General features: G+C 38.9%; 2 protein-coding genes across 2 annotated transcripts; both read left to right on the top strand.

Annotated features, from left to right (window-relative positions):
* The first annotated feature begins 204 nt into the window (after positions 1-204).
* On the top strand, positions 205-7,254 carry LOC133126489 (cytochrome P450 2J2-like). Its single transcript, XM_061238765.1, has 9 exons — positions 205-471; positions 3,414-3,576; positions 3,828-3,977; positions 4,307-4,467; positions 4,667-4,843; positions 5,622-5,763; positions 6,158-6,345; positions 6,754-6,895; positions 6,977-7,254. The coding sequence occupies exons 1-9, from the start codon at positions 280-282 to the stop codon at positions 7,150-7,152; spliced, it is 1,491 nt and encodes a 496-aa protein (XP_061094749.1). The 5' UTR covers positions 205-279; the 3' UTR covers positions 7,153-7,254.
* Positions 7,255-11,104: 3,850 nt separating this feature from the next.
* LOC133126174 (cytochrome P450 2J2-like) lies at positions 11,105-18,162 on the top strand. The gene is made up of 9 exons (XM_061238099.1): positions 11,105-11,374; positions 14,322-14,484; positions 14,736-14,885; positions 15,215-15,375; positions 15,575-15,751; positions 16,530-16,671; positions 17,066-17,253; positions 17,662-17,803; positions 17,885-18,162. The coding sequence occupies exons 1-9, from the start codon at positions 11,183-11,185 to the stop codon at positions 18,058-18,060; spliced, it is 1,491 nt and encodes a 496-aa protein (XP_061094083.1). The 5' UTR covers positions 11,105-11,182; the 3' UTR covers positions 18,061-18,162.
* The last annotated feature ends 1,033 nt before the right edge of the window (positions 18,163-19,195 follow it).

The following is a 19,195-nucleotide window of genomic DNA, read 5'->3' as shown; positions in this document are numbered from 1 at the left end:
TCACAGAATTAAGAAATCAGATGGAGAGATGTTTCCCTTCCATGGCAATACAGAAAGAATTACACTTTGCATGGTTTTATTGATCAATTTGTACAGTTTACCAGCACATCATGTAAGTTACACTAGATGATGTTCCACTTCCATTGTGTGCTCTGGTTGGTTGCGTAATGAGTAAAGTCCGAAAGGCAAGTAGACACGGTTAACTCCATTGGAGTAGATTTACAGCACAGAGGGCTTCAGTATATTTTTCAGCTGTGCTTGGGGTGCTTTCTGTTCAAAATGCTGCTGTATTCCTTGCTAGAGGGGCTTGATATCAAAGGGCTTCTAGTTTTCCTAATTGCCTTCCTTCTGATTACAGACTTTCTGAAACACAGAAACCCCCCCAACTTCCCTCCTGGACCGTGGAGCTTGCCTGTCGTGGGAAATGTCTTCCATATAGACGCCAAACAACCACACATTTACCTGACAAAGGTAAGAATAACCTGTAAGAATGTTATGCGTCATATATCAATCTACCATTGAATAAATTCAGTTAAACTACTCATCATGCCTGATAATAATTAGAGCCGGGATTCAAAGCTGATTTAAGCTTTCGAAACTGGTTGTACAACGGATGGGTCTGGTCCATTGTCTCTATTAGTCAGTTTGCGTTCAGCCCTGCCAATATCCACAATATACGCTACATGGAATGTTCACACATCAATATTACTTCGCGTTTGTAGATCACCGTCATCTACTTTGTAACTGAAATTAAATCATTTTGCCAGTGGTAACGTACAAAACTAAAACGTGATTCTAAAGTGTCCTTTGATCTTCTTGGGGATTTGTAAAGGAGTAGGAATGAAAATAATATAACTAAGGCAACATCCTCGGATAGAAATACCAGCAAGACCAACAAACCAACAACTGCACGTAATCTGGCAGTGTCAAGATAAACGTGTAGTGTTACAACAAAGACAAATGACGTTGCAGTGGGGATACGTTACATAACATTACGTTGCATTACATTAATGGCATTTGGCAGACGTACAGTCCTGTGCAAAAGTTTTAGGTGGGTGTGAAAAAATGCTGTAAAGTAAGAATGTTTTCAAAAATAGTAATGTTAAAAGTTTATTTTTACCAATTAACAAAATGCAAAGTGAGTGAACAGAAGAAAAATCTAAATCAAATCAATATTTGGCGTGACTACCCTTTGCCTTCAAACCAGAATCAATTCTTCTAGGTACACTTGTCCAGGTTCTCTGGAGTGATGAGTCAAAAAAGGGTGGTCGCACCAAATATTGATTTGATTTAGATTTTTCTTCTGTTCATTCACTTTTTCTGTTCATGCATTTTGTTAATTTATAAAAATAAACTATTAGCATTTCTATTTTTGAAAACATTCTTATTTTACAGCATTTTTTCACACCTGCCTTTTGCACAGTACTGCACAACAAAGTGCAAAGTGCATACACATAACCAGGGATAAGTGCGCTGAAAGTCCTTAGAGGGAAGTACCATTTCAACTGCTGCCTGTAAAACAAAGATAAGGACTAGGGCGTTGATCATCAGTTTTTATTTATTAATAGTAATACAAATGTATGAATAAACTGCTTACCTAGCAAAACAAAGCTAGCAAAGGTATCATCCTAATGACACAAGTAAATAACACAGGTAAAGACAACAGTTAAGGTTTTGTTGTGCAGGTAGCAATTGAAATTGTACTTCCCTCTGGGATCTTTCAGTGCACTTATCCCTGGTTATGGGTATGCACTCTGTTGTACGTCGCTCTGGATAAGATGCCAAATGCCATTAATGTAAGGTTTACAGGGTGGTAGGTAGAAATGAGAAATGATACAAAACGCCACTATTTGAAGTACGCTTTAACACTCTTCAAGTGGTGACATCAACATCGTCACATCATCATGAAGCTTGCTCATTCTCAAATCTGTGAGTTGTGTCCTCAGGGGTCTGTTGGCACCTTCATGCATATGTTTTGCGATTGCCTCACTGCAAATTAGTTTTGGAACGAAGTGGCCGTAACTTATCCAATATTGTTGGCAGAGATATTCCATGCTGTCCTAGAGTACTCATTTCGAATGACAATTCAAAACTAGATTTATCGCGTGTGGTTGGCTGGTTGGCCTCACGGCAGCTAAAAAGATGCTTGCACAAAGGTGGAAGCCATCGCATGCTTTTCCTAGTTTCACTGGGTGAATAGCTTTTATCAAATTATTTCTATAGAAACATCAATCATGCAGATAGGAGATTGGATGCCTGGCATTGGGCAGTTGCTGATGTGAGGTTTTTGTTTTGATTTCAGGTATGTGGTTTGGGTTGTGTCCTTGTTTTGTCCTGTTAGGGGGCGGATTTCAAAAGACAAGTGCAAGGAACTGTTCGGTCAGTTAAAAAATATCTCTGAAATTAAGTTCATTTTGGTTCATTTTGCTCATTTGATGACCACACATTATTCAAGCTTTTATTTCATCCTGTCTGATTTACTCCCCTTTACTCAGTATTAACTGGTTAATTACTGTTCTGCAATTTGTCCAAAATGCAGCTGCTAGGCTCGTAACTGGAATGCCTCCTTGGATTTTATTTGATTTTATTTTACTTTATTTTATTAATTACAAGGCGGCCCTGCAGAGGTGTTAACTTCAATCTTCAGATAAAGCTCTGCTTTCAGTTCAAGTCAAGACTGGTACCAAAAGGAGACTGGGCTTTCACCACCAGGGCACCTAAACTTTGGAATGACTTGCCTTTTGAAATGTGTTCAGCAAGCTCTATATGTTAATTTATGTCCCAACTTTTAAAAGTAGCTTTTTACTGAATTTTGCTGATCTTGTGCTTCTGTGTTCTTGTGTCTATGCATAGTGTAAGTGTATTCATATTCTAGGTGTACGTACTGTATATACACAGTCCAAGTTGGGAGCTTTATTGTGTTACGTTGCATCTGATCTTACTGTTTACATGAGGTAATCTTAGTCATGGATAAGTTTATGCTTGGTAGTAGTTATTACAATGGGAAACCCTGAAAAACTGCTAAACTGTCTGTGCTATGTATGAGGTATTTCCTACCAACTCATAACATACCTGCCATACCAATATGTCATGTTCCAATGTGAACTATTATCTATTGGTAGTGTATCAGATGGGTCACTACTGTAAATATCAGTGGCTTCACTTTCCCTTTCCTATTGTAGAGATATCAGACTCAGTTCTGTAAATGTAATTTCTCACACTATGCAAAGCAGAAAATTCATGGAATGTTCAGAGAAAATAAATTGCAGCAAGCTGCCAACATAAGCAGAAGTCCTGATAACTGTTTACATTCTAAGCTGTTAATATCCCCTTTGAAATTGGTGTAACTTAAATTAAATCCACACGTAGAAAGCTAAACCACTGGTGATGAATTGTTCGTCTCATTTTCAAAGCTGGCCAAGGTTTACGGGAATATCTTCAGCATCCGCCTGGGTAGAGATAAGACCGTACTTGTGACAGGGTACAGAATGGTGAAGGAAGCATTGGTTACTCAAGCAGAGAACTTTGTGGATCGGCCTCCAAGCCCAATGGCTGACAGACTCTATTCAGGAACAGGTAAGTGTCACTGTCTACAATCACATCTCTCATTTTCCTCTAAAAATTATGAGCAAAAAAGCTATATAAAATAAACAGTACAAATAATGAACTGATGAACTGAACTATATTTCCATCAGTATAGGTTCTAAGATGTCCAAAACCTCAACCATCAAAACATTTTGCTTTTTGTCTGTACTCTACAGTACAGTAGTGAACCTTATTGATCAGAATGAAAACAGAAGCAAAATGAACATGTAAATTCCGCCCAGGCATATTCATGAGCAATGGCTACAAGTGGAGGAAACAGAGGCGATTCGCTCTCACCACCTTGAAGAATTTTGGATTGGGAAAGAAATCCTTGGAGTCTGTCATCTGTGAGGAGGCCCAATTCCTCCAAGAAGTGATTGAGCGGGAGCAAGGTAAAGCATCAACTAAACAAGGGAGAGGATTGGAAGGCTCAGATTCCCCTCAATATGTTACAAACTCACTCTGTATGCTCATCTGTTCATCATGTCTCCAGATCAAGTAATTTACAGGATGATTAATGTTACATTTTCAAGAAGAAATCAATGAGTGTTAGAAATTTCATGGAAATGTATTAAGTTGGATGGAAGAAACAAATGCTTAGCCAACATCTCATGCAAGGCTGTAATTTTAAAAGGCTTAGTATGTCGAACAATAGTGTAAATGTCAATGACATCTGAATATTAAATCTGAATATTAAAGTTATCTTCCTCTTCATTCATAGGTAACCCCTTTGATCCCCACTTGCTTCTCAACAATTCAGTCTCCAATATCATCTGCTTTATGGTTTTTGGACACAGGTTTGATTATAGTGATCAAAATTTTCAAATTCTCCTGAAGCTGTTGTCAGAAATACTTAAGTTGGAAGGTTCCATATGGGCACAGGTAGGAGCGGTTTCCACTGAAAGGTTTATAATAGTATCTTTAATGTTAATATATGGATATTTGTCATAAAAATAACAATAACAGCTACACTGAATGCCCCGTTCAGATGCAATATTGATATCTGAGATTACTGTAAATAGCTGCGACATTCCTTATGAAACTGTAAATCCTCACTATGAATTCATATTTTCCTATTCAGCTCTATGAAGCTTTTCCCACTGTGATGAAGTTTCTTCCAGGACCACATAATGAAATCTTCACACATTACAAAGAACTCTGTACATTTGTGAGAGGGGAACTGGAGAAGCACAAGGAGGACTGGGACCCATGTGTCCCACGTGACTATATGGACTCCTTCCTTGCTGAGATAGAACGTGTAAATGTTTCTTTTTTCCTGTTGCACTAATGATCATATTCATATCAATCATGGATTACAATTGTGAACATTGGCATGTTCCTTTGTGCTGCTTGTACACTCAGTGAGCACTTTATTAGGTATTTATTAGACTTACTTTTTAGACTTCTACTGCTGTAGCCTGTCTACTTAGAGTTATTATGCGTTGTGTGTTCAGCGATGCTCTTCTGCATAGCACTGTTGTAATGTGTGGTTATTTCCATTACTGTCACCTTCCTGTCAGCTTATACTAGTCTGGCTATTCTCCTCTGACGTCTCTCATTAACAAGGTGTTTCTGTCTGCAGAACTGCTGCTCACTTTTTTGCACCGTTCTTTGCAAACTCTAGAGACTAGTGTGTGTAAATCCCAGCTGATCAGCAGTTTCTGAGATACTCAAACCACCTTGTCTGCCACCAACAATCATTCCATGGTCAAAGTCACTCAATCACATGAATAGGTAGGTGTAATAAAGTAATAAGTATTTCCTAATAAAGTGCTCGGTGAGTGTATATTTATAATAGACATCTGATTTTTCTGAAAGAAGCATACTGTAGCACATGGGAAACGTCAATCCAAAAGTACCAAAAAGCTTCTGGTGATGCAAAATCCATGTTGAGTCAATTGTTAACCTTAACCATTTAATCCTCTTCTCTGCAATAGACTTACATTAAAATAAGGCGCACATCATATTTAACTGGGCTGCAGAAAATAACCTGCAATCTTAAAAATGAAAAATCTGATTCACATTTCTTTTGTCAGAATAAGCATGACCCTGAGGCCGGCTTTGATGAGTTTAACCTGATCATGTGTGCTTTGGACCTGTTTCTTGCTGGAACTGAAACCACCTCCACCACACTGCGTTGGGCCTTGCTCTACATGATGAAATACCCTGACATCCAAGGTGCATGGTTCCCAACAGATTTCCTAAAGCAACCCTCCTACTTTACAGTTTGATTTTATAATTGTATTAATTATTTGATAAAAATATATATTTAATTCGACGAAAAATTCAAAGGTCTAATGAATCCTCAATGAACATTTCAAGGCAAGTGAATCCCACACAATCATGGAAGGGAAAATAGATCAAATAGAGGAGGAGGAGGAAGAATTTGTCGATATGTAATAACAAAAATAAACAATGAAACTAAAATTACTGTTCCAACTTGTACTGTACTGTACCTGCTTATTACTATTACTTTAACACACAATTAGTTATAGTTTAGCCTGTGGCTAAAACTTTATGAATAATTTTATTACTTTAAGTGGTCATTCATTTTGGACTTATCCCACTACAGAGAAGGTCCAAGCGGAGATTGACAGAGTAATTGGGCAGTCACGCTTACCCTCCATGGCAGACAGAGCCAACATGCCCTACACTGATGCTGTGATACATGAGATACAGAGGATGGGCAACATTGTGCCCCTCAATCCCTTCAGAATGGCCAGCAAAGACACAACACTAGGAGGATACTTTCTTCCAAAGGTAAGAAGCTCAACAGGTACTTTATATGTTTGAAATGTAGGGGTATAAATCTTCCTTTGTCACAATTATTCTTTTTTAACAATTCTATTAATTTCACAAAAATATAAATGGCCCACAAAGTACAAGCCCTTGAATGAGGACATTTCTTGTAACTGCTAGCCAAATAATTTGGTCAAATACCTTAATATAATGTCTGCTGCCATCTGCTTCATTTACAGAGGAATGTGTACAGTGTAACATCTATGAAACTACAAACAGAATAATGTCCATTGTCTAAGCACAAACGCCCTTATAACGTGAAGAAAACTAAACTAAATGAATATTTTACACTTCTTTGCATACAGCTTGCCAATTCTAAAAATCCAAAGTTTTTTTAGAAACTGCAGTCTCGGTATTTTCGGTGTTTAGGGCACGTCGGTATTGGCGAACTTGACCTCAGTGATGTTTGACAAGACCGTGTGGGAGACACCACATACTTTCAACCCCGGACACTTCCTGGATTCTGATGGCAAGTTTGTGAGACAGGATGCATTCATGCCCTTCTCAGCAGGTAACAGGAATACAATTGTATGCACTGAATTGCAGGCAGGACAAGTAGTCGTTTGTTAATTAACATGGTGCTTCTCATCAGGTAAGAGAGTGTGCCTGGGGGAGCAGCTGGCTAAGATGGAGCTTTTTCTCTTCTTCGTCATCATCTTCCAAAAATTCAGCTTCTCCCCTGTCCAGGGTGTAGAGCTAAACCTGGAAGGTGAAATCGGAACCACCTTGACTCCAGTTCCTTTTAACATCTGTGCCTCCCTTCGTTAAAATGCCTTTAGTAAACATTCCAAAGCTGAAAATAGGACAGATTTTGCATGCAATGTATGTAAAAATCCATGCTTCTACCTGAAATAAATACTGTCCCCGAAACATTTCTGTGGTTTCTCACATCTCTCTTGCCAGAAGGCCCATCTGAAAAAACTGTATATTCTGCGAGTTGCAGACTAATTGGAGAAAACAAAGTTGTGCACTCTGTAGGCTCCCACCATTTATTCAGGAAGGTGTTTTTCACACCACAGGATAGCCATTGGAATCCTGATCAGGATTTGGTCCATAAGTATAATATTGGGAAAGAGCAATACCGCCAGTACTTTCAATTAAAATCTGTTTTAAAATATAAAATTAAAATAATGAACAACTACTTACAACCACCTCCGCTAATGGATGAAATCAATAAAATAATCAACACCAAAAAAATAATCTCCAATTTATACAAACTAATATCAACCACAGACCTAACAATATCCCTCCCCATCCAAGCCTGGGAAAAAGACTTATAAATCAGCTACAATTCAGACTTCTGGACTCAAATCTGTAGGAACACCTTCACGATGACCACCAATACTAACCTGCAACTAATACAATACAAGGTAATTCACAGAACTCGTATCACTCACCAAAATATGTTTAAAATGGGATTTGTGGACTCAGACACTTGCACTCACTGCTCTTTGAATACCCCAGATAATTACTTCCACTCGACCTGGCTCTGCCCACCAACTCACCATTTCTGGAAACAAGTCACAGACCAAATATCTCTCATTATGAGCTGTAGCATTCCACTCTGTCCATCCCTTTGTCTGCTAGGAGACCTCTCAACAATCAACCCACCAAATCAAAATACCAAACCTGTACTCATTGCCCTAGCTATCGCCAAGAAAACCATCCTCTTAAACTGGAAAAGAAGACACAAAATAAACAACACATTGGTCTAATCTACTCAAAGAACACATATCCATGGAACTAATTTCACACCAGCGCCAAAGCTAACACATGGCAAACATTTGGGGTCCTTTCATAAAATCATTCAATTTGCCTGTGGACTAACCCCCCAACACCCAACCTAACCAACATATACTCACATACTCTAGAAACACTATCCATGCAATGCCATATCCTAATCCAACCCATCCATTTTTATTTTATTTTATTTTTTCCCAATCGTTATTTTTATTACTTTTTCTCCTCTTCCCTCCCTTTTTCCATACTATCCATTCAAGGCTCCAATCAACAACCACCCACTTGTCCACCTGTCTGTTTGTCTGTTCATCTTCCTGTCTATCTGCCCGTTGGTCTGCGTGTTCATATGTATACACAAGTCACTCTTTCCACACTTTATAATTCTTTTTATTATTATTCTTTATTTCTTTTTTTTCCATTTATTGTTATTTTTAGTGACTCTGTCTGTTTTGTTTTACCCTCCCCTCAAAGGTTTCATACTGTTTTCTTACTTCGGTCTCTCTCTCCCTGTATATATGTTTGTTTTTGTATTATTAAAAATAAAGTTGACCTCCCAAGGGGGGGTGGTGGCGGGAATATTAAAAAAAAGGAATCCTGATCAGTGATTCGTGGATTATAATGCCTTGATGCAATATGCAAATATACACACAATTCCTCCATTGCTATTAGCTGTGGTTCCTTTAAGCAATGTATTTAATTTAATGATTGAATTATGATATAGTACTCCTGAGTGAGTGAGTGAGTGAGTCCCTGCATGCACTGAATTAGTATCTTTCTGACACATAAGCGAGCCGTGGGAAAAACATTGAAACATGAAAATACATTTATTGAAATAAAAGTATATAGTTTTTCCCATATGTTTGAACATACTGCAACATATAGATCAGCCATCATCAATTCTGCACCTTCCAAATCTGTCCCTGGTTTTCTATTCTCAATGGTAATTAAAAAATAAATTATGCTACTGATTGGCCAGACTTCACACCTGATTCCTAGGTAAAGGAAAGGTGGAAAACCAGCAGTTCTCAGATCTCGAGAACTGTGATTTGACTATCTTTGACGTAGATTATTATTAATGCAGCCTTTTTTGTCGTTTTTATAAATTCTGGACCTCACTGTACAAACTAACATCAAAGGATATGCATAGTAATGTAAAAAAATATAAAATTAACTCAACTGCATAGGTTATTTTGTCTTTCTAATTCTCCCTCTCTATTACTAGCCTAAGCCCATTATGCTTACACCATCCCCACTGTTTACCTGTCACAAGGTTTCCAAGAAACAACTATTTTAATGTTCCTGGGAAGACCACATTAAGTATATTTGAATCTCATTTAATACACAGATAAATTCAGGAGAACAAATGTAATTGTTTCCATCAGCTGGAACAATCATGTAAATCTCAGATGCTTCCTATCTTCTTGACTTTGAAAACACAATCTGATTTCACACAAGCGAAGGAACGGTGTTGTTTTGGGTATTTTTTTTAAATAAAGTTATTTTAGATTTTTCCATTTTTCTCCCAATTTGGTAGCCAGTTTTACCCTATCTTATGCAATTAGTGTTAGCTGAGGGATACACCGCCCCTCGGCGGCCCGAAGGTATCTGGCGATCCGAGAACAACACGCCTTCTTCAAGCCACTGCCGCCTCACAGCAAGGAGGTCCTGGGTTCGAATCCCCGTCGGCCGGGGCCTCTCTGTGCGGAGTTTGCATGTTCTCCCCGTGTCTGCGTGGGTTTCCTCCGGGTACTCCGGTTTCCTCCCACAGTCCAAAGACATGCACGTTAGGCTGATTGGAGAGTCTAAATTGCCCGTAGGTATGAGTGTGTGAGTGAATGGTGTGTGTGCCCTGCGATGGACTGGCGACCTGTCCAGGGTGTATTCCTGCCTTTCGCCCAATGTATGCTGGGATAGGCTCCAGCCCCCCTGCGACCCTGATCAGGATAAGCGGGTTCAGATAATGGATGGATGGATGGATAGATTTTTCCATTTTTCTCCCAATTTGGTAGCCAGTTTTACCCTATCTCATGCAATTAGTGTTAGCTGAGGGATACACCGCTCACACCCCGTCCCTCGGCGGCCCGAAGGTATCTGGCGATCCGAGAACAACACGCCTTCTTCAAGCCATCTCGTCTCATGCTCGTGACCATGTTTCCAAGGCGCCCGGGGTGCTGTTGTGTGCGGTGATCCGCTAACCCTGCCAAGTCCCTCCCTCTGGAGCAGCAAGCCAATTGTGCCACTCCACAAGAGCCGGCAAAACTTGACTTTTGGCAGGACCAGGAATAAAACCCCGGTCCTCGATGTGCAACTGCAACTGTTTTTTGTATCTTATCTATTACAACATAAGCATATTTTTGCACTGTAACCAACAGGGTAAAGAGCATTCCACACCTTGTGACAGTACATACCATACCTTGTGACCATACCTACAGGCAATTTGGACTCTCCAATCAGCCTAACCTGCATGTCTTTGGACTGTGGGAGGAAACCGGAGTTCCCGGAAGAAACCCACACAAACACAGGGAGAACATGCAAACTCGACCGGGATTCGAACCCAGGACCTCCTTGCTGTGAGGCGGCAGTGCTAATCACTGCACCATCCGTGCCGCTGTGACAGTCATTAGCACTGTAAATTCAAGCTTTACTGCAAATATATATAGAAAAACATTGGATATGATCAGCCATTAACGGTATTTGTGATGCTGAACAGAAGGCAATAAAGTATTTGCAATCAGGTGTGACACTAACTATAACTTTAGTGCATGAGAGTGCAGCACAGTCACAGAATTAAGAAATCAGATGGAGAGATGTTTCCCTTCCATGGCAATACAGAAAGAATTACACTTTGCATGGTTTTATTGATCAATTTGTACAGTTTACCAGCACATCATGTAAGTTACACTAGATGATGTTCCACTTCCATTGTGTGCTCTGGTTGGTTGCGTAATGAGTAAAGTCCGAAAGGCAAGTAGACACTGTTAACTCCATTGGAGTAGATTTACAGCACAGAGGGCTTCAGTATATTTTTCAGCTGTGCTTGGGGTGCTTTCTGTTCAAAATGCTGCTGTATTCCTTGCTAGAGGGGCTTGATATCAAAGGGCTTCTAGTTTTCCTAATTGCCTTCCTTCTGATTACAGACTTTCTGAAACACAGAAACCCCCCCAACTTCCCTCCTGGACCGTGGAGCTTGCCTGTCGTGGGAAATGTCTTCCATATAGACGCCAAACAACCACACATTTACCTGACAAAGGTAAGAATAACCTGTAAGAATGTTATGCGTCATATATCAATCTACCATTGAATAAATTCAGTTAAACTACTCATCATGCCTGATAATAATTAGAGCCGGGATTCAAAGCTGATTTAAGCTTTCGAAACTGGTTGTACAACGGATGGGTCTGGTCCATTGTCTCTATTAGTCAGTTTGCGTTCAGCCCTGCCAATATCCACAATATACGCTACATGGAATGTTCACACATCAATATTACTTCGCGTTTGTAGATCACCGTCATCTACTTTGTAACTGAAATTAAATCATTTTGCCAGTGGTAACGTACAAAACTAAAACGTGATTCTAAAGTGTCCTTTGATCTTCTTGGGGATTTGTAAAGGAGTAGGAATGAAAATAATATAACTAAGGCAACATCCTCGGATAGAAATACCAGCAAGACCAACAAACCAACAACTGCACGTAATCTGGCAGTGTCAAGATAAACGTGTAGTGTTACAACAAAGACAAATGACGTTGCAGTGGGGATACGTTACATAACATTACGTTGCATTACATTAATGGCATTTGGCAGACGTACAGTCCTGTGCAAAAGTTTTAGGTGGGTGTGAAAAAATGCTGTAAAGTAAGAATGTTTTCAAAAATAGTAATGTTAAAAGTTTATTTTTACCAATTAACAAAATGCAAAGTGAGTGAACAGAAGAAAAATCTAAATCAAATCAATATTTGGCGTGACTACCCTTTGCCTTCAAACCAGAATCAATTCTTCTAGGTACACTTGTCCAGGTTCTCTGGAGTGATGAGTCAAAAAAGGGTGGTCGCACCAAATATTGATTTGATTTAGATTTTTCTTCTGTTCATTCACTTTTTCTGTTCATGCATTTTGTTAATTTATAAAAATAAACTATTAGCATTTCTATTTTTGAAAACATTCTTATTTTACAGCATTTTTTCACACCTGCCTTTTGCACAGTACTGCACAACAAAGTGCAAAGTGCATACACATAACCAGGGATAAGTGCGCTGAAAGTCCTTAGAGGGAAGTACCATTTCAACTGCTGCCTGTAAAACAAAGATAAGGACTAGGGCGTTGATCATCAGTTTTTATTTATTAATAGTAATACAAATGTATGAATAAACTGCTTACCTAGCAAAACAAAGCTAGCAAAGGTATCATCCTAATGACACAAGTAAATAACACAGGTAAAGACAACAGTTAAGGTTTTGTTGTGCAGGTAGCAATTGAAATTGTACTTCCCTCTGGGATCTTTCAGTGCACTTATCCCTGGTTATGGGTATGCACTCTGTTGTACGTCGCTCTGGATAAGATGCCAAATGCCATTAATGTAAGGTTTACAGGGTGGTAGGTAGAAATGAGAAATGATACAAAACGCCACTATTTGAAGTACGCTTTAACACTCTTCAAGTGGTGACATCAACATCGTCACATCATCATGAAGCTTGCTCATTCTCAAATCTGTGAGTTGTGTCCTCAGGGGTCTGTTGGCACCTTCATGCATATGTTTTGCGATTGCCTCACTGCAAATTAGTTTTGGAACGAAGTGGCCGTAACTTATCCAATATTGTTGGCAGAGATATTCCATGCTGTCCTAGAGTACTCATTTCGAATGACAATTCAAAACTAGATTTATCGCGTGTGGTTGGCTGGTTGGCCTCACGGCAGCTAAAAAGATGCTTGCACAAAGGTGGAAGCCATCGCATGCTTTTCCTAGTTTCACTGGGTGAATAGCTTTTATCAAATTATTTCTATAGAAACATCAATCATGCAGATAGGAGATTGGATGCCTGGCATTGGGCAGTTGCTGATGTGAGGTTTTTGTTTTGATTTCAGGTATGTGGTTTGGGTTGTGTCCTTGTTTTGTCCTGTTAGGGGGCGGATTTCAAAAGACAAGTGCAAGGAACTGTTCGGTCAGTTAAAAAATATCTCTGAAATTAAGTTCATTTTGGTTCATTTTGCTCATTTGATGACCACACATTATTCAAGCTTTTATTTCATCCTGTCTGGACTGATTTACTCCCCTTTACTCAGTATTAACTGGTTAATTACTGTTCTGCAATTTGTCCAAAATGCAGCTGCTAGGCTCGTAACTGGAATGCCTCCTTGGATTTTATTTGATTTTATTTTACTTTATTTTATTAATTACAAGGCGGCCCTGCAGAGGTGTTAACTTCAATCTTCAGATAAAGCTCTGCTTTCAGTTCAAGTCAAGACTGGTACCAAAAGGAGACTGGGCTTTCACCACCAGGGCACCTAAACTTTGGAATGACTTGCCTTTTGAAATGTGTTCAGCAAGCTCTATATGTTAATTTATGTCCCAACTTTTAAAAGTAGCTTTTTACTGAATTTTGCTGATCTTGTGCTTCTGTGTTCTTGTGTCTATGCATAGTGTAAGTGTATTCATATTCTAGGTGTACGTACTGTATATACACAGTCCAAGTTGGGAGCTTTATTGTGTTACGTTGCATCTGATCTTACTGTTTACATGAGGTAATCTTAGTCATGGATAAGTTTATGCTTGGTAGTAGTTATTACAATGGGAAACCCTGAAAAACTGCTAAACTGTCTGTGCTATGTATGAGGTATTTCCTACCAACTCATAACATACCTGCCATACCAATATTTCATGTTCCAATGTGAACTATTATCTATTGGTAGTGTATCAGATGGGTCACTACTGTAAATATCAGTGGCTTCACTTTCCCTTTCCTATTGTAGAGATATCAGACTCAGTTCTGTAAATGTAATTTCTCACACTATGCAAAGCAGAAAATTCATGGAATGTTCAGAGAAAATAAATTGCAGCAAGCTGCCAACATAAGCAGAAGTCCTGATAACTGTTTACCTTCTAAGCTGTTAATATCCCCTTTGAAATTGGTGTAACTTAAATTAAATCCACACGTAGAAAGCTAAACCACTGGTGATGAATTGTTCGTCTCATTTTCAAAGCTGGCCAAGGTTTACGGGAATATCTTCAGCATCCGCCTGGGTAGAGATAAGACCGTACTTGTGACAGGGTACAGAATGGTGAAGGAAGCATTGGTTACTCAAGCAGAGAACTTTGTGGATCGGCCTCCAAGCCCAATGGCTGACAGACTCTATTCAGGAACAGGTAAGTGTCACTGTCTACAATCACATCTCTCATTTTCCTCTAAAAATTATGAGCAAAAAAGCTATATAAAATAAACAGTACAAATAATGAACTGATGAACTGAACTATATTTCCATCAGTATAGGTTCTAAGATGTCCAAAACCTCAACCATCAAAACATTTTGCTTTTTGTCTGTACTCTACAGTACAGTAGTGAACCTTATTGATCAGAATGAAAACAGAAGCAAAATGAACATGTAAATTCCGCCCAGGCATATTCATGAGCAATGGCTACAAGTGGAGGAAACAGAGGCGATTCGCTCTCACCACCTTGAAGAATTTTGGATTGGGAAAGAAATCCTTGGAGTCTGTCATCTGTGAGGAGGCCCAATTCCTCCAAGAAGTGATTGAGCGGGAGCAAGGTAAAGCATCAACTAAACAAGGGAGAGGATTGGAAGGCTCAGATTCCCCTCAATATGTTACAAACTCACTCTGTATGCTCATCTGTTCATCATGTCTCCAGATCAAGTAATTTACAGGATGATTAATGTTACATTTTCAAGAAGAAATCAATGAGTGTTAGAAATTTCATGGAAATGTATTAAGTTGGATGGAAGAAACAAATGCTTAGTCAACAGCTCATGCAAGGCTGTAATTTTAAAAGGCTTAGTATGTCGAACAATAGTGTAAATGTCAATGACATCTGAATATTAAATCTGAATATTAAAGTTATCTTCCTCTTCATTCATAGGTAACCCCTTTGATCCCCACTTGCTTCTCAACAATTCAGTCTCCAATATCATCTGCTTTATGGTTTTTGGACACAGGTTTGATTATAGTGATCAAAATTTTCAAATTCTCCTGAAGCTGTTGTCAGAAACACTTAAGTTGGAAGGTTCCATATGGGCACAGGTAGGAGCGGTTTCCACTGAAAGGTTTATAATAGTATCTTTAATGTTAATATATGGATATTTGTCATAAAAATAACAATAACAGCTACACTGAATGCCCCGTTCAGATGCAATATTGATATCTGAGATTACTGTAAATAGCTGCGACATTCCTTATGAAACTGTAAATCCTCACTATGAATTCATATTTTCCTATTCAGCTCTATGAAGCTTTTCCCACTGTGATGAAGTTTCTTCCAGGACCACATAATGAAATCTTCACACATTACAAAGAACTCTGTACATTTGTGAGAGGGGAACTGGAGAAGCACAAGGAGGACTGGGACCCATGTGTCCCACGTGACTATATGGACTCCTTCCTTGCTGAGATAGAATGTGTAAATGTTTCTTTTTTCCTGTTGCACTAATGATCATATTCATATCAATCATGGATTACAATTGTGAACATTGGCATGTTCCTTTGTGCTGCTTGTACACTCAGTGAGCACTTTATTAGGTATTTATTAGACTTACTTTTTAGACTTCTACTGCTGTAGCCTGTCTACTTAGAGTTATTATGCGTTGTGTGTTCAGCGATGCTCTTCTGCATAGCACTGTTGTAATGTGTGGTTATTTCCATTACTGTCACCTTCCTGTCAGCTTATACTAGTCTGGCTATTCTCCTCTGACGTCTCTCATTAACAAGGTGTTTCTGTCTGCAGAACTGCTGCTCACTTTTTTGCACCGTTCTTTGCAAACTCTAGAGACTAGTGTGTGTAAATCCCAGCTGATCAGCAGTTTCTGAGATACTCAAACCACCTTGTCTGCCACCAACAATCATTCCATGGTCAAAGTCACTCAATCACATGAATAGGTAGGTGTAATAAAGTAATAAGTATTTCCTAATAAAGTGCTCGGTGAGTGTATATTTATAATAGACATCTGATTTTTCTGAAAGAAGCATACTGTAGCACATGGGAAACGTCAATCCAAAAGTACCAAAAAGCTTCTGGTGATGCAAAATCCATGTTGAGTCAATTGTTAACCTTAACCATTTAATCCTCTTCTCTGCAATAGACTTACATTAAAATAAGGCGCACATCATATTTAACTGGGCTGCAGAAAATAACCTGCAATCTTAAAAATGAAAAATCTGATTCACATTTCTTTTGTCAGAATAAGCATGACCCTGAGGCCGGCTTTGATGAGTTTAACCTGATCATGTGTGCTTTGGACCTGTTTCTTGCTGGAACTGAAACCACCTCCACCACACTGCGTTGGGCCTTGCTCTACATGATGAAATACCCTGACATCCAAGGTGCATGGTTCCCAACAGATTTCCTAAAGCAACCCTCCTACTTTACAGTTTGATTTTATAATTGTATTAATTATTTGATAAAAATATATATTTAATTCGACGAAAAATTCAAAGGTCTAATGAATCCTCAATGAACATTTCAAGGCAAGTGAATCCCACACAATCATGGAAGGGAAAATAGATCAAATAGAGGAGGAGGAGGAAGAATTTGTCGATATGTAATAACAAAAATAAACAATGAAACTAAAATTACTGTTCCAACTTGTACTGTACTGTACCTGCTTATTACTATTACTTTAACACACAATTAGTTATAGTTTAGCCTGTGGCTAAAACTTTATGAATAATTTTATTACTTTAAGTGGTCATTCATTTTGGACTTATCCCACTACAGAGAAGGTCCAAGCGGAGATTGACAGAGTAATTGGGCAGTCACGCTTACCCTCCATGGCAGACAGAGCCAACATGCCCTACACTGATGCTGTGATACATGAGATACAGAGGATGGGCAACATTGTGCCCCTCAATCCCTTCAGAATGGCCAGCAAAGACACAACACTAGGAGGATACTTTCTTCCAAAGGTAAGAAGCTCAACAGGTACTTTATATGTTTGAAATGTAGGGGTATAAATCTTCCTTTGTCACAATTATTCTTTTTTAACAATTCTATTAATTTCACAAAAATATAAATGGCCCACAAAGTACAAGCCCTTGAATGAGGACATTTCTTGTAACTGCTAGCCAAATAATTTGGTCAAATACCTTAATATAATGTCTGCTGCCATCTGCTTCATTTACAGAGGAATGTGTACAGTGTAACATCTATGAAACTACAAACAGAATAATGTCCATTGTCTAAGCACAAACGCCCTTATAACGTGAAGAAAACTAAACTAAATGAATATTTTACACTTCTTTGCATACAGCTTGCCAATTCTAAAAATCCAAAGTTTTTTTAGAAACTGCAGTCTCGGTATTTTCGGTGTTTAGGGCACGTCGGTATTGGCGAACTTGACCTCAGTGATGTTTGACAAGACCGTGTGGGAGACACCACATACTTTCAACCCCGGACACTTCCTGGATTCTGATGGCAAGTTTGTGAGACAGGATGCATTCATGCCCTTCTCAGCAGGTAACGGGAATACAATTGTATGCACTGAATTGCAGGCAGGACAAGTAGTCGTTTGTTAATTAACATGGTGCTTCTCATCAGGTAAGAGAGTGTGCCTGGGGGAGCAGCTGGCTAAGATGGAGCTTTTTCTCTTCTTCGTCATCATCTTCCAAAAATTCAGCTTCTCCCCTGTCCAGGGTGTAGAGCTAAACCTGGAAGGTGAAATCGGAACCACCTTGACTCCAGTTCCTTTTAACATCTGTGCCTCCCTTCGTTAAAATGCCTTTAGTAAACATTCCAAAGCTGAAAATAGGACAGATTTTGCATGCAATGTATGTAAAAATCCATGCTTCTACCTGAAATAAATACTGTCCCCGAAACATTTCTGTGGTTTCTCACATTCTCTCTTGCCAGAAGGCCCATCTGAAAAAACTGTATATTCTGCGAGTTGCAGACTAATTGGAGAAAACAAAGTTGTGCACTCTGTAGGCTCCCACCATTTATTCAGGAAGGTGTTTTTCACACCACAGGATAGCCATTGGAATCCTGATCAGGATTTGGTCCATAAGTATAATATTGGGAAAGAGCAATACCGCCAGTACTTTCAATTAAAATCTGTTTTAAAATATAAAATTAAAATAATGAACAACTACTTACAACCACCTCCGCTAATGGATGAAATCAATAAAATAATCAACACCAAAAAAATAATCTCCAATTTATACAAACTAATATCAACCACAGACCTAACAATATCCCTCCCCATCCAAGCCTGGGAAAAAGACTTATAAATCAGCTACAATTCAGACTTCTGGACTCAAATCTGTAGGAACACCTTCACGATGACCACCAATACTAACCTGCAACTAATACAATACAAGGTAATTCACAGAACTCGTATCACTCACCAAAATATGTTTAAAATGGGATTTGTGGACTCAGACACTTGCACTCACTGCTCTTTGAATACCCCAGATAATTACTTCCACTCGACCTGGCTCTGCCCACCAACTCACCATTTCTGGAAACAAGTCACAGACCAAATATCTCTCATTATGAGCTGTAGCATTCCACTCTGTCCATCCCTTTGTCTGCTAGGAGACCTCTCAACAATCAACCCACCAAATCAAAATACCAAACCTGTACTCATTGCCCTAGCTATCGCCAAGAAAACCATCCTCTTAAACTGGAAAAGAAGACACAAAATAAACAACACATTGGTCTAATCTACTCAAAGAACACATATCCATGGAACTAATTTCACACCAGCGCCAAAGCTAACACATGGCAAACATTTGGGGTCCTTTCATAAAATCATTCAATTTGCCTGTGGACTAACCCCCCAACACCCAACCTAACCAACATATACTCACATACTCTAGAAACACTATCCATGCAATGCCATATCCTAAT

Source organism: Conger conger, chromosome 4 (assembly GCF_963514075.1).
Source record: "Conger conger chromosome 4, fConCon1.1, whole genome shotgun sequence".
Taxonomy (NCBI): Eukaryota; Metazoa; Chordata; class Actinopteri; order Anguilliformes; family Congridae; genus Conger; species Conger conger.
The sequence above is the reverse complement of the archived record's forward strand: the minus strand, read 5'-3'. Positions and strand labels throughout refer to the sequence as shown.